Source organism: Solanum stenotomum, chromosome 8 (assembly GCF_019186545.1).
Source record: "Solanum stenotomum isolate F172 chromosome 8, ASM1918654v1, whole genome shotgun sequence".
Lineage (NCBI taxonomy): Eukaryota > Viridiplantae > Streptophyta > Magnoliopsida > Solanales > Solanaceae > Solanum > Solanum stenotomum.
The window spans coordinates 9,465,930-9,481,198 of NC_064289.1; the positions used below are offsets into that span (position 1 = coordinate 9,465,930).

The window sequence follows — 15,269 nt, forward strand, 5'->3', positions numbered from 1 at the left end:
TTGTTAAGAGAATTGTGGTTATATTATGAGAAGCAATGAGGTAGTGGTATATATAGGGGCTTTTCATACAAAGGAAGTGAATGTGGTGAAGTAATCTATATGTTTAAAGTTTTTAAGTTGACACGTTTGGGCATGGACCACTTAATTTCGAGTTCATTCAATATTCTAATAGTCCAATTATTAGTGGAGATTTTCAACATCCAGCTTTAGGCTCGTCCTTTAAGTCATTTTCACCCATCAAAGAAATTTCCCAATTTTTTCCATCTCCTTTCACATGGATTACAAAGGGCATTAGCGGTGTGAAAAATGCGGCTTGAGTTCAATTGGCCGATTAAAATAGGTTAAATAAATAATTGAGTGTGTCGTTAAATTGTTCAATGATTATTTAGTCCGAGATGAATTGGATCAAAATGTAGTTTAAATTTCTTAGTTTGTATCTTCATAATTTGTTCAATTACCTAATTTTCCTTTACTAATGTGATATAGAACATATCAAATAAAAAATTAAGTCTTTTGAAAAGATTTTAATAAGATTTCACAATGGTTAAATTTAACTACATATTTAGCAAAAATCAACCAAACTTTTTAGATGGACTGAACAGAACTAAAAATGATGTGTTATTAGATTGACAGATTGGGTGTGTCATATCTTCTTAAGGGACTTCAATTATCCAACCTTACTTTGCAATTCATTGTGTTTAGATGTTAATTAACCTAAAAGTTTGAAGCCTTAACACATCAGATCACAAATTATACATGTGGCCTTAATCCTATCTTCTGAAACTTTTTTTTTTGTAGAACCACATAATGGATAATTAAGGGAACACATAATTGCCACAACTCATAATGAATATGAAGCTTTTTAAAAAAATATATTGTTGGTTACTTTTGCTGTATTTTGAATAGTTTACTAATTATATGTATAGTAGTAGTAATAAAATATAAACTCCTTCCTCTATGATTGAGCATTACTTTTGGAGAGTTGTACCCTTTCATCCCTCTTTTTTCTTGGCAGACCATAAAAGAGTAGATTTTGCACGAGAATGAGAAAAGGAACAACACTATGGGTGTGTTTCCGTACGAAGCAAAAATGTTTTGTGATTTTTTTATAATTATTTTGTTGTGTTTGTTGCATAAGCAAATTAAAATGAGAGTGAGTTGTGTTGGAGGATAATGAAGACACAATGTGATACGTCACTTGTGGACTTGTTTCCCTCTTTTCATGCTAGGAAGTCATTTCCACATTTTAAGTAAATTTGCTTTCCTATAGAAAATATTTACAAATATTTTCTTTTTTAATGTAAAAAAAATGGAAACGAGACAGAAATTAAATTAAAAAATCAAAACGCCCACCGTGGGGCTCGAACCCACGACCACAAGGTTAAGAGCCTTGCGCTCTACCAACTGAGCTAGACGGGCTGAATGAAAACCTAAGCAACTAATACTATATAATAGCTATTGTGATCTGACATTTCAAGTGAGTTTGATTACTTGTAAATACATTTGTTAAAAGGCATAAGTATAATTAAATGGATCTAAATAGCAACCTTATTATTTTATGTTCTTTTGTACCGAGCACAATATATATTTGTATCTGTATCAAACTCCAATATACTCCTATTACCTTAGGCATATTGTTTTCTCTCAAAAGCATGACAATTGACATATTATAAGCAATATCCTTTCACAAATATTGCAGCCGATGAGCCGATCAATTAATTAGTCTACAAATTCACGATCATGTATTGGCTTTAGATAATTTTTTGTAATTTTTTTTACATATTAATAAAAAATAGACACTTTCCTTGGGAAGGGAAAATGAGAATATTAAAGAAGTGTGCTTTTACATAATGGCTGAATTATTTATGATTATTTCTGCACGTAAATAAAGTAGTAAATTTGTGGCCTGTAAAGTTTTTGTATGAAAAATTAGGTTTTCATAAACAAATTGTAAGACTTTTTACAAACACAAAGTTACAAACTCCAAAAGCAAAAGCGATTCTCCCGCGAAACAACGGAAAATTGAGTATTCTCATAATTTTTACTTGTCCACTATTTTAAAAATAAATTTATATTTTTGTTTCACTTTTTATAAATCAAAAAAATATTTTTTCTTTATATTTTATTTTTACTATTATTAATTATTTATTCTCTAAATCATTTTACAAGACCTAATACTAAACATCAATTAATATGAATAAAATATTTATATCGGCCATTATTTCTTAAAAAACGTACAACATCCAAAATGGACAAATAAAAATAAACAGAGAGAGTATTTTGAGAAAAGTATATTTATTTATTTTTAATTATTGAATTCCAATGACCAGATCTCTCTTTCGTATATTTCTTTTTTCTTTACTCTTTTAAGATTATGTATTTTAATTATATACTAGAAAATATTGGATCCTCTTTGATTTATTTGGCTTCCAAAAGTTAAGGCACTCATGTACTGTCCTCTTTCCGTATTGCAAATAAATTAATGGAAAGAAAACAATACAAAGACTATAAACTATAATTCAATATATGTGTGACGATGTACCATTCAATTTCTGAAACGTGGCACAATTTTAAAGAAAAACAACAAGAAGTTTAAGTTTTGTTTTATAGTTATTTATTCAACTAGCAGATAAAGTACTTGAATTTAACAATATTTTCTCCATGCACCCTTACCTTTAGTTAAAGGGACTTCACTTGTATATCCAGCAAATTGTTTCGTACCCACTCAGGAAGTTTTTGTTCTTAATTATCACTTTTCTAATTTCTTCTTTTACTAGTGTTTGTTCTTTATGCAAATTAGAAATGGACCCTACCATGCATGATTCGAATTCAGTCGGGGCTTCAATGCGTGCTTCGAATACTAGGTGGAAAGCTAAAAAGAAAAAGATTATTAGAAATGAGAAAGAACGTCCAACACAAAATAGTGGCTATTATCAAAAGGGAAAATTGTATATAATAGCAAACTATTAATTCAAAAGTAAATGCTATAAATATACTTTGATTTAATTGTACCATATAGCAAACTATTGCTATTTTCGCCACTCTCCCTGGTGGAATCTCGCTCGCCACTCTCGTTTGGTGGCAGTCTCGCTCGACTCTCTCGCTTTTATACAAACACAAATGTATAAAATGTGTTTGTGTTTGTATAAAGCGAGAGGAAATTGTATATATACATATATTTTTGTTCCCCTCTCCCAAATCTCGCTCGCCACTCTCCCAAATCTCGCCACCCTCGCTTCTCTCGCTTATACAAACAGAAACAAAATGTATAAATTACGCTTCTGTTTGTATAAAGCGAGAGAAAATTGTATATACACATGCAAATATATATATATATATATATATATATATATCTTTCTCCTATACACTTATAATTATGCAATACAAATATTTTCCTGTCCAGTTTTCTTTTGCCTTTCTCTCTTTCTCGTTTTATACATACACAGATTATACAATTGATCTTTTGTATACAACTGCTTTCTTTTGTATATGTATAGCGAATTATACAACTGTCTTCTTTGTATATGTTAGCGAATTATACAACTATTTTTTTTGTATATGTATAGCGAATTATACATATATATGTTTGCTATGGAGTGCAATTATGCAAACTTTGCTATAGCATACAAATATGAATTTTGTGTTTGATATATGTGAAAGTTCCAAAAACAAAAAATGACCCTTTAAAGGCTTGCGAAGTACGACGGGAACTTAAAGGGCCATATCTTATAATAACAAAGCACATTCAAGCGCTGGCCCAGTATAGACGCCCAACACACATTCCAACCCTAACTTATCTTTTTTTTGAGAAACTATCTAATTACACAAATATTTCTATCATATTTACTATTTTTTCATACAGTTTGAAAAGATTACATTTTATCTCACTATTTAATAATTTTATACTAAATTTCAAGTTAGATACATGTGAATCACTCTAGATACACACTATATACATGTATCTGGGTGATTCGTATACATTTAGAATACCATATACCGATATAGAGAGTGACGAGCGATCGAGATGGAAGGGAGGCAAGCTACATTTGTCTATGTATCTCAAATACATGTGATTCTACTGGGATATAGTGCATTTAGTGTTTTATTTGAAAAATGTATTTTGACTGGTTTAGAGTCGCCACTTAATTTTTTAAGAAAAATCAAGAAAACTATTTTTTCAATCGATTAAAACAGGGAATCAATTGAAAATACTTAAGGGAGTTCGGGGGTTCTTATTAATATTCTAGGAAGGTTTTTAAGGCACCTAGAATATCCGCTAATGCGGTTATCCGACAATTAATCATTTGGCTAAAGTAGATTAACTTGAGCATACATGACTAAGGTACGAAAATAAACAATTTGAAACTTGAAATCATTTTTTAAGGGAAAAGGAAAGTATTATAAGAGTATTTACTTAAGTGAAATATTAAGGTCAATTAAAAATGAGTTGGTTTTAATTTCAATTCAAAACGGCTTTCTTTTGGGGAGTTGAATTTTTAGAAACTTGAGATTAATTTTAACAAATAAAACACATAGTAGCAATTGATTAGATAAGCAAAGGAAGTTTGGGCCCAAGTTTGGTTTTTCTGTCCGCCTGGACCAATACTTGGGCCCATTTTTCGTTTTGGACTTTTGGTCCAATTTTTCACCTGTCCTAAATTCTAACAAAATAATGAACATAACGACTAAGTAGGCTTAGGCCCAATAATAACAAAATACAATTTTTGGAATTTAGAGCTTTTAGGCCCATTTTCCCCTTTTCGTATACACTAGATGTATACTAGTGTATACACTCCCACAAATCTGCTCCAAACACCTGTACGTCAATTTTTGAGGACCTGTTCGTCAATTTTAGCAATTGACTGACTCAATAGAGGTGACATTTGAGCCTTTGTGGCTCTCTCGATATGCGAGGAAAAATATGGGAGTTCATGGTGAACTCGGTCCGATTCACATGCAAACGATAAACAAATTACAGAATTAGCACTTTCGAAAATGGAATAAAGTGATAAGATAAAAATGAATAAATAAGTGGAACAATATATATCAGTTAGTCGTAAATAGCACAATATTTAAACTCTAATATAAATGAGAAATTCATGAATACATATTATATATATATATATATATATGTATATATGTATTTTACTTTTATTTTATTTTATTTATTTGTTATTATTATTTTTTATACGTGGAGGGCAATGAGCAATGAAGGGGAAAAATGTCAAAGTAGTATTTCTAACTTTTCCAGAAACCAATAGTGGAAGAAACAGTGGGACCGAATTCAACAAATGAAAATAAAATAAAATAAAGAAAAAAAAATAAAAGAATCTTAAACCATTACTATCAAAACAATGTTAGTGCCATTAAATAATTTTTTCCTAATAACGTGAAAAGAAGCAGTAACATGACTTAGTGAAGCAACCAACATAAAACTAAATTAAATAAACAAAATAGACAAAACTCGGTGGACTATCAAATGCAGAAAATGATCGACTAGCTATTTAGCACCGCTACAGGATGACCCCAGTAAAACTTGTATTATATTAACTCAAATTTTGGGGAAAAGAATAGTTAAACCAACCAAATGTAATTTAGCGTTCAGCTACTTAGATTAATTAAGATAACGAAAGCCTTCATTTTGGACAAGCTAATCACACAAATAGGCCACATTTTCACGCCGAATTAGTATTTGAACACTACGCCATCCAACATGATGTAAGCTCAAGTTTAGCCTCATAATCTTAGCATTTCTAAAGCATGATAAGATATGTTTAAAGACAACTAAAATAGATCTCATGAAGAGTAGAAATAAGGCAAAGATAGGAGAAATATGCTAAGGAAGCCTACACTTAGACTACAAATGGCAAGCATTTCGACTGAAATTAGACAAATATGAAAACACGACTTGATTTACACATGCTTTGCTAAACAATAGAACAAACGCTAATAGACCAACGAGCCATAGATGAAACAACACGCACGCTCACTATCAATTAGTTTAAAATTCTGCTCCAATTTTTGAAACAAGAGTGACATTAACAGGCCAAGAGAAGGGTTGAAATAACAACCACAAAAGATTTTTTTTTTTTTTTTTTTCAGCTGTCCTAGCCGATACCAAACTGAACGAGCAACCGAACCATGGATAAAAAATGCAAATAAATACAAAGAAAATCAAAAGAGAACTAGAGTTCAATGGTTCATAAAATTTCCAGCAGTTAATTTGTTAGACAAAGGCCCATTTTAATCTTAAACAACTAAGACGCACATGATTCCAAATCAGAAAACCTTTCGACAGACAAAGCCATGAGCCAGGCAAAGAATAGAAACATTTTTTAAAAGGACGAAAACATACTAACAGTCCCCATTTCACTTCATTTCGTACCAAAACAGAACATCAAACACAACAAAAAAAAGGGGGTCTGAATTCCAAATGAGTTTACCTTTCTTGGTGCAACGAGCTGAGGCGACGGGCTTGAGAGACGGACTTCACCACGCCAGAACTTTGGCCGTGAGCAGCAGCCAAGAAAAATGGGCAGAAAATATCGAATACGGGCTGAAATTACTTGTCTTTTCCGATTTCTTATAATGTATTTAGTGTGTATTTCTTTAGCTATTTCACTCAAGTTGTTCTCTGTGAAAATTTTCCAACTCAAAACTTCCTTTCAAGAATTTTTTTTTTTTTTTCAGAACTCCCCCCTTCCCAAAATCAGAAGATACTATATATATGGGGAATTTAGGGTAATTGTGGGGGGAAACGGGTAGGAATGGATCAAAATTTGAAATTTGAACTTTCAAAAAATTTCACCGTTTCGGACAAACATTCTTTGCTTGAAGTTTCGTCCCATTCCGAAAGAGGAAAATGGGGAAACAACCGCGTGCTTGCTGCGATGCTTTTCTATCGAAAAGATCCGACTGGAACAGTACTATCGTACTAAACGGAGGGGACGACGCGATCTTGAGCTGCACGCGTAGACGCCGTGTCACCTTCCTTGTAAACTCCGTCAACTTGTGAACGTTAGAGCATCGTCGTATGCACTCCGTAATTGACGCCGTGTATTGACGCGTACAACTGTTGGGTTGTGGGAATTGTTGGAGTATTGTATTGTTGTTGGGAATAGGACAAAACAATGGAAATGGGTTGAAGTAAATTACTATTATATCCATCTGATTAAAGACTTAGCCAAAGTGAGCTAATTAATAAATTCGGCTACAACTTAGATAAATGAATTAATATTAATTAATTATCGAGCTTCTTATTCTTAACGAAATAAAATAATTAACTTGATAATAATATAATTAATTTAAACATGAACTGATTAATTCAAACTCGTAATTATGATTTAAACTAAACTAGGTTAGTAAAACACTTAGCTAAAAAGAAATAAAAATCTTTTGATATGATTTTCAAATATTTACAAAATATACTAATTAGACACATAATTATATAATAATTAACTTAATTATAAATTAATTAACTCGAAATATAAGTTATTAATTGATTTAAACCAAATAGCCAAATATTTAAATAAAACTAAAATCGTTTTGAGACAATTTTTGAATATTTATAAAATATACTAATTTGACACATAATTATATAAAATATCATATTTATTATTTTAAAATTTATAAAAATGACAAAACTACTTAAAACGACTTGCAAATTATTTTGAATTTTATGAAGCTAATTATTTCAAATTGTTTAGATTTTAGGAATCTCGATGATTAATTTATATTGGGGAGGGTCAAAATTGGGTGTCAACATTTAGTATAAATTACACCTAACTTTGATCCCATATACTTATATCTAAACGTATTTGAACGCACCAAAATCTAAGAATAATATTGCAAACTAATGTGTATCTAAGTAATTAGTTCCTTAACTAGTGGAATTTCTGTAAGTTATCTTTGTTCCATGGGCAAACATTCAAGGTAAAAAAACCATATATTTCTTGTAAAACTTGAAATTTTGCCTATAAAACAAGTGAGATTAAAAGTTTAAGACCACCCACATGTACATTTTGTTTGTAGTGATTTATGACATAGCCAATATCCCTTATAATACTTTTTTAACATTTAAATAATTTTATATCTCATTATAGATTGTTACAAAACCATATGCGTATACAAGGATAAATGCGCATTGTTGTTTCTTACCAATGGACTATGTTTTTTTTTTTTTCACTTTGAACAATTTACCACTCGACTACCTATGCTCTTTGATAAAATATTTTCATCGTTTTGATTTATACTCTTAAACGGTAATTTTGCACTTCAAATATCATCCATGTCTGTCGTTTTTTGTTAAAAAATTAATTAAAACACCGAAGACCTGTGTTGGTTTCCTTTAAAATAATAGCTTTTGTGCAAAAAAAAAAAAAAACAGACCGGGTTGATTTTCCCTGGATTTTTCTGGATCCACCTTATTCGTCGTTTTTCTGTCCGTGGATTTTTTCATTATTTTTAGTAATGACAAACACTTGATAATATATTGAAGAATTAGAGCAACGTCATTTACCAGCAGTATTTCTTCTTATTGAAAGAATACTGTCACAAAGTAAACAATTGAGCACACAATCATACTAGTTTAAGGAAGAAAACGAGCACTTCTAGTGAACTAGTGAAGAAAAGTATGAATGTGAGTGATTTAAAACTAAATTGGATTTTCGGAAACAATATCTCTACCTCCACGAGTTAGTGGTAGTGGTAAGGTCTACGTATATTTTACCATCACTTGTCGGATTTCACTGGATATGTTGTTGTTGTTGTTAAAACTGAATTGAATGAATGAAATCACTTAGGAATCAAAGCACAGGCTTACACTTCTCACAAGCATCCCTTAGCGATGCAAAAAATTGATCGAGTTATTAATGTGTTTCCTTAACCAAGACATAATAATTCTAATTTGCATGTCTAATCATTACTAATCGTGAAAATTTCTAAAGGAGTAACAAATTGAGTACGTCGCTTAGTACAGCTCGATCTATCGCCACTGTATTATTGATGAAATAATAAAGGATAAATCTCCCCATTAATAGTCAGGACTGAGTAATTAGGTTTAGGAGAACAAGTAATCGACAATGCAATACACTTTAGCCATTTATTTTGACTCGAAAAATAGTTTGATGACTTTATTGTTATAGTAAGTAAAATTTAATGATTTACCGTTATAATTAGAGTCGTCAATATGGGCTAAGTCTGTTGGGCCGGTCTGGCTCAACCCGGGATTTAATAGGGCTGGGCTAAATTTTTTGAAGCCCATTTTAAAAAAAGGCTTTTTAGCCCGGCCTGAATAAGCCTGCTAATTTGTGGGGCTTAAAAAATATAGGTAGGGCCGGCCCGTGGGCCAATAAAAATTAATTAAAAAATATAATATAATATTAAAATTTAAAATTAAAGAGATCCAAACTCAAAAAATCTATTTAAAGTTTTTTAGGAAATCACTAAGTATAGAAGTTGCATCCACCATGAAAATGTCCAAACACTTGTTGCTACTCGAAACTGGTTACATGGTTTTTTCTCAAACTGATAATATATTTTTGTGTACATTTAAATATTAGGCGAAATGGTCTGATGAACCCTTGTATTTGTATCTGTTTGTATTCTGAATCCTTCTACTTACACTTTTGTCATCTAGACCCCTGAACCCATCCAAACAAAATATTTTAAACACAATTTTTGATGTGGTATGATGCGTGTTGCACAAACACATACACGTTGGCAAAAAAAATAAAATTTTAATCCACGTATGAATATTATATTCCACATACGTACTAAAAGAATAGTCATTGTTTCCAAAAAACCTTGAAGATCTTTACTCATCAGATTATTCAAAAACAACAACAACAAAACAATTAGACCAAAATAAACACATCACATCAATTCACAAAAATAAGATCTGGGCAAGGACAATCAAAAAACCCCAAATGATCAAAAACCTTCAAAATGATTGAGAAAACACACATATTCCTCCTCTACAGAGAGATCTATGTAGCAAAACTCTCCCTCCACAGAGAAGAAAAATCAAAAGGATATTCAAAACACAAAAGAAAACAGGGTTATGCAAAGCTGGCCAAATATGAAAAAAGGGTACACCAAAAAGGAAGTGAATAATTGGAGTAATGGGGTTCCAAGATTGCATATTTTGGACCTCCCCTTTTCTCTCTTTGCCTGGAAAATGATTGTACTATAATTTTTTTTTAATTTTTTTTTGCAAATATACAAAGAGACAATGTATATATGGAAATGAAGAACAAAAAGAAGAAGAAATTCAGATAAATTTATATATTTTTATGGAAACAGAGGTGTAGAGAGAGAAACTATGGAAGAAGAAGATATTGAAATGATGAAAAAAATTAAATCTTTGACCGATGAAGAAGGGAGGCATTGACCATTCTTGTTTTCTTTTTTTGCTACTTTCTTTTTCTAGTATTTTTTTTTTTTTTTGGTAAAATAGGGTTTAATCAAGGCTTTGGAGAAATGGTAAAATTGTCATCACGTAATTTATATTAGTCTTATTTGAGTCATGACATTAGCTAAATACTTTTGTCAAGATTAGGTTGACTACATCGAGCTGTCATCATGGAGACCAACAAAAATACAATAGAATCACACACACAAAAAAAAGATGAGTAATCGGAGGAAAAAAATAAAAGAGAAGAAATTTGAAGAGACAAGATCGAGAAAAAGACAAGAAAAAAGCTCAAATTTGTCCAACAATGGTATTGAGTGAAAATAAAGAAGATGAGATGGTTTTTAAAGGTAAAAATCTGACTGTTACTGCCTTTTTAAGGTGTCTCACGCTCTTGTTTTGTGTGTATCACACGCTCCATGTGGAGTCTTTCCACATAGGATGCCACATCAAAAATTGTGTTTAAAATGTTGTGTTTGGAGGGGTTCAGGGGTCCAGATGACAAAAGGGTAAGTAGAAAGGTCCAGAATACAAATAGATACAAATACAAGGGTCCACCAAACCATTTCGCATAATTCTCAATTTAGTTATTTTTTAATATTTAACTAATTGAAACCGCATATAAATTGCAGATGAAAATGAAGATGTCAAGACAACATTTCCACAAGTTGATTCAGATATGCTTGATGAAGATGATCATGAAGTGTTAGATACACCATAGGTTTCATGAAGTGTTAGATACGCCATAAGTTTCATGATTTTTGAAGGAGTTTATTTTTTATTTTTTTATGGTTGGAATATTGTCATATTTTTTGTGTTTTATTGTGATAATTGCAAAACAATTAGGTTAATATTTCTATTTAGATATTTATACTTTTACTTGAAAAAAGACTTGATAAATATTATAAAGATAATTTTATTTGTGGATTTGATTAATAAGTAGTAACAGTAACACCATGTAATATTGTTTTGTCGATATTTATGATAATATTTTTAAATTATAATTTAATTTAATAATTATAAAAAAAAATATAACTTTTAAAAAAGTGGGCTGGCCCGACAAGTCTGTAGCCCAAGTACTTGTGGGTTGGGCCGATCGTTTTCTGGCCCACACCAAAAATAGGCTAGTCTGGCCTGACCCGTAAAATGTGAAAGCCTGTATGGGTTAGCCTGAATGGGATGGGCTAGCCCATATTGACAGCTCTAGTTATAATAAGTAAAATTCAACTACCTTATATAACGTGATGAATTTACTATTATAGTGGATATATTAATTGGTAATTATACTTGTAATTAGCCCTAATAAGTGCATCAATGTAACTGAAAGTCCTATAAACTACTGAAGCCATTAGCCCATCTGCCTCCTGCCAATTTCACTCAGCAGAAACTTCAGTTTTCTATATACACAAACATCATGAAGGGATATCGGCGTCTTATACAAAAACTAGGTAATTAATTAATCCCCAGATTGGTCTCTGTTTATTATTGTTTTTTGATATTTTTTTCGTGAAAATTGGAAATTCTGTAACAAATAGCGATGGAAGGAACCTCAATTTGCTCGTAATGGAAGAGACAGATCAAATTTCCAATCTGCCAGAGCCAGTTTTGGACCACATTCTGTCTTTCCTTGACATTAAAGATGCTGCGAAAACGAGTACATTGTCAAAGGTTTGGAATAGTATTTGGACTTACCTTTCCTCCTTAGATTTTGGTGATAATTATTTACATAAGTCCAAAAACACTGTGGATCTAATTCTAGCAAATCGGCTAAACCAGAACATCTCTATAAAAAGGTTCAAGGTTAATTTACCAAATTATCGGTTTAAAGCTCTGCATGATTGGATTAAGGTACTTATAACCTGTAATATCAAAGAGTTGTTCATAGATGTAGGCGTATACACTCACAACAAGTTTCCTGAAGCAATTTTTGCTGCCAAATCATTAAATGTGCTTAGCTTACGCGGATTTAAGCTCGAACTACCCTCTGATCATCGCGTTAAGTTTTATTCTCTACGAGAGTTGCACCTCGAGGACTCATTTTTGGACGAGAAATTACTTCAAGCTATATATGCAATTTGTAGTGATTTAGAAGTTTTGTCTTTGAAGAGATTTCATGGATTAATCAGTTTACAAGTTGCGGGAACGTTGCCTAAACTAAGGACAGTAAGGTTGAAATTTTGCCCTCCTAAATTCAAGAAGGTTGATATTGTAGCACCTAATCTTAAAGACCTTTATATTAGTTCTTTTAATCTGGACCTACATGTAATTGAGATAACTGCTTGCAAATCCTTAAAGTGTTTGAAGCTTACTGCTGTGGCTGTCAATGACAAATGGTTAGAGAGACTCCTTCCAAATCTACCGAACCTTGAAGTCATTTATTTAGATCATTGTCAGTCCTTGAACTTCGTGAAGATTTCAAATAGTCGCGTTAAGTTTTTGAAAGTAGTCGCGTGCTCTCATTTGATTGCTGTTGATATGGATGATGCTCCTAACTTATTAAGATTCTCCTATGACATTCGTCATGGAAGAGATGGACTATTGGGCTATTTTGAACCCTCGCCTATATTCAAACTGAAAGCTTCACGATTGCTGGAGGTTATGATCAAATTAATCCCAGATCCTGAAGCTCTTGACACTGATTGGTACTCCAAGCTCACAGAGTCTATTGGTAACTTTAATAAATCCAGGGCTATTACACTAAGTTGCGACTCTGACAAGGTACGTTCAGCAAATTGACTACTGCCCTGCCAGAAGAAGTTGTTCTGGATTTCTCATTGTTCTTATTATTTGTTTGAGCAGGTGATAATTATACCGAAACCTATGAGAGAAAACTTGGTTCCTCCACTTAATGGTACTAAGCATATACATATAAAAATTATGGATAGGACGAATTATTCAATTGTGGATGTTGTTGATAGTTTGCTTTGGATTTCTCCTCAACTGGACACCCTATCTGTTGATCAGGGTCGAAGCATACAGAGCTTGATCAAGGTAATATGCTTATCTTTCAAAGGCACTGGCTAAGGTTTCTCGCACCCTTATGCTTTAACTCTAAAGTTTTTTTGCAATTAGTTTCCTTTTTGATTCATTGTTTTAGTAACAAAGCAGCCTTCATGATTGGTTCAATATCTTTTGTTTACAGTCCAATTATGAGAAGATTAACCATAACCTAGAGATAATGGTAAAAAAATACTACACTTGAAGTATCACCTGAAGATAATGGTCAAAAACACATAGATACTAATCGAGATGTGTTTTGATAAATAGTTGGTGATAGTTCAGATAAGAAACACAAACACCTGATAGTTTAGGTAGGAAACTTGCAAAGAAGTGACACTTCAGGTGTGTTTCAGACCATTATCTCCAAGACCTAACAGTTAGTCAATCAACTGCTTATGTGAAATACCTACAGGACTAGTTATTTTGTGCCTTTTGATCAGGGTCGAAGTTTACAGAGCTTGATCAAGGTAATATGCTTATCTTTCAAAAGCACTGGCTAAGATTTCTTGCACCCTTATTCTTGATCTCTAAGGTTTTGTTGCAATTAGTTTCCTTTTGATTCATTGTTTTAAGGACAAGGCCTTCATGATTCTGTTCAAAATCTTTTGTTTTACCTAACAGTCCATTATCAGAATATTAACCAAAACCTAGAGATAATGGCCAACCAAATACACTTAGATACTAGTTGATGTGTGTTTTGATAAATAGTTGGTGATAGTTCAAATAGGAAACGCAAACACCTTATAGTTCAGGTAGGAAACTTGCAAAGAAGTGGCATTTCAGGTGTGTTTTGGACCATTATCTCCAAAACCTAACAGTTAGTCAATCAACTGCTCATGTGAAATACCTACAGGACTAGTTATTTTGAGCCTTTTGTAAGGGTTAATGAAGTTACAAGATTCTTGTAAGCTATTTGAAGTTTTTATCTATATAATTTTTAGAAAAAATTCTATGTATTCTGTCAACTCAAGAAACTTATATGAGCACATCACGTTTCTATATTCACTCTATTTATAAGCTAATACCAACACGTTTCTATATTGGTTTTATGATCGGTTCCTTATGAACACATCTTTTACCTTTGTTCCTGTTGTGGTTTTCTCTGGTTTCGTAGTTTACATACCGAGATGCTGATGATGATGAAGATGACAAACCTTGTTGTGCATCTCTAGCTTGGAAATGTTGGAGTCATGAGTTGAAGAGAGTTCAATTGCAAAACTTTACACGTACGGAGCTAGAGAAGTTGAGAAACTATTTTCTCAAAATTTCAGATACTTTGAGCATAATTGAAGATTCACCAGAATGCAGCCTTTTAACTTCACCTCAATAAATGTACTTTTGAATAAGTTTATACATGGTACCTCATGTGTTGTTGAATCTAGCTAATTATATTTTTTGAATAAATTTGTTGATGACTTGTTTTGGTGATGTACTAGGACCTGTGATCCCTTATGGGAAATTTGTTTGCAACGACATTGATTTGTTCTTTTTCTAATTTGAAGTTTCAAACATTGAGCAAATCATCCTTACATTAATCTCAGTGAATGATTGTCCTGGTGCACAGCTTGACAGATGAACTGATACAGAAGCAATTTGTTTGAAAGAGACAGGTATAACAAAATTTTCATGATTCATGAACTTTTGGTGCCCTTGCTTTTGTATACATTGGGATTTGGTGTAGTCCTTGAGCCGACGGCCTATCGGTAACAGATAAGATTTGCGTACATTCTAACTCTTCAGACCTCACTCTATGGGACTACACTAAGTACGTTGTCGTTAAATGAATCTATTTGATTTTTTAATTTGTTGTTTTGATAAATTGATGATTGAAATTTGTTTTTTTTTTTTAAAAAAAAAT

At 32.0% G+C, this 15,269-nt stretch overlaps 1 protein-coding gene and 1 non-coding gene across 2 annotated transcripts; one reads left to right on the forward strand and one right to left on the reverse strand.

The window, feature by feature from the left end:
• Positions 1 to 1,346: 1,346 nt before the first annotated feature.
• Positions 1,347 to 1,419, reverse strand: TRNAK-CUU (transfer RNA lysine (anticodon CUU)). The gene has a single exon. It is a non-coding gene; the product is annotated as a tRNA-Lys (tRNA).
• A 10,555-nt stretch (positions 1,420 to 11,974) lies between these two features.
• On the forward strand, positions 11,975 to 14,741 carry LOC125873443 (putative F-box/LRR-repeat protein At3g18150). Its single transcript, XM_049554380.1, has 3 exons — positions 11,975 to 13,129; positions 13,211 to 13,402; positions 14,526 to 14,741. The coding sequence occupies exons 1-3, from the start codon at positions 11,975 to 11,977 to the stop codon at positions 14,739 to 14,741; spliced, it is 1,563 nt and encodes a 520-aa protein (XP_049410337.1).
• The last annotated feature ends 528 nt before the right edge of the window (positions 14,742 to 15,269 follow it).

Excerpts from the sequence above, each read along its gene's own strand:
- LOC125873443 (XM_049554380.1), top strand. The coding sequence starts at position 11,975 with ATGGAAGAGACAGATCAAATTTCCAATCTGCCAGAGCCAGTTTTGGAC. Across the intron at positions 13,130-13,210 it reads TAAGTTGCGACTCTGACAAG|GTGATAATTATACCGAAACC; the intron begins GTACGTTCAGCA and ends TTGTTTGAGCAG. Across the intron at positions 13,403-14,525 it reads GCATACAGAGCTTGATCAAG|TTTACATACCGAGATGCTGA; the intron begins GTAATATGCTTA and ends CTGGTTTCGTAG.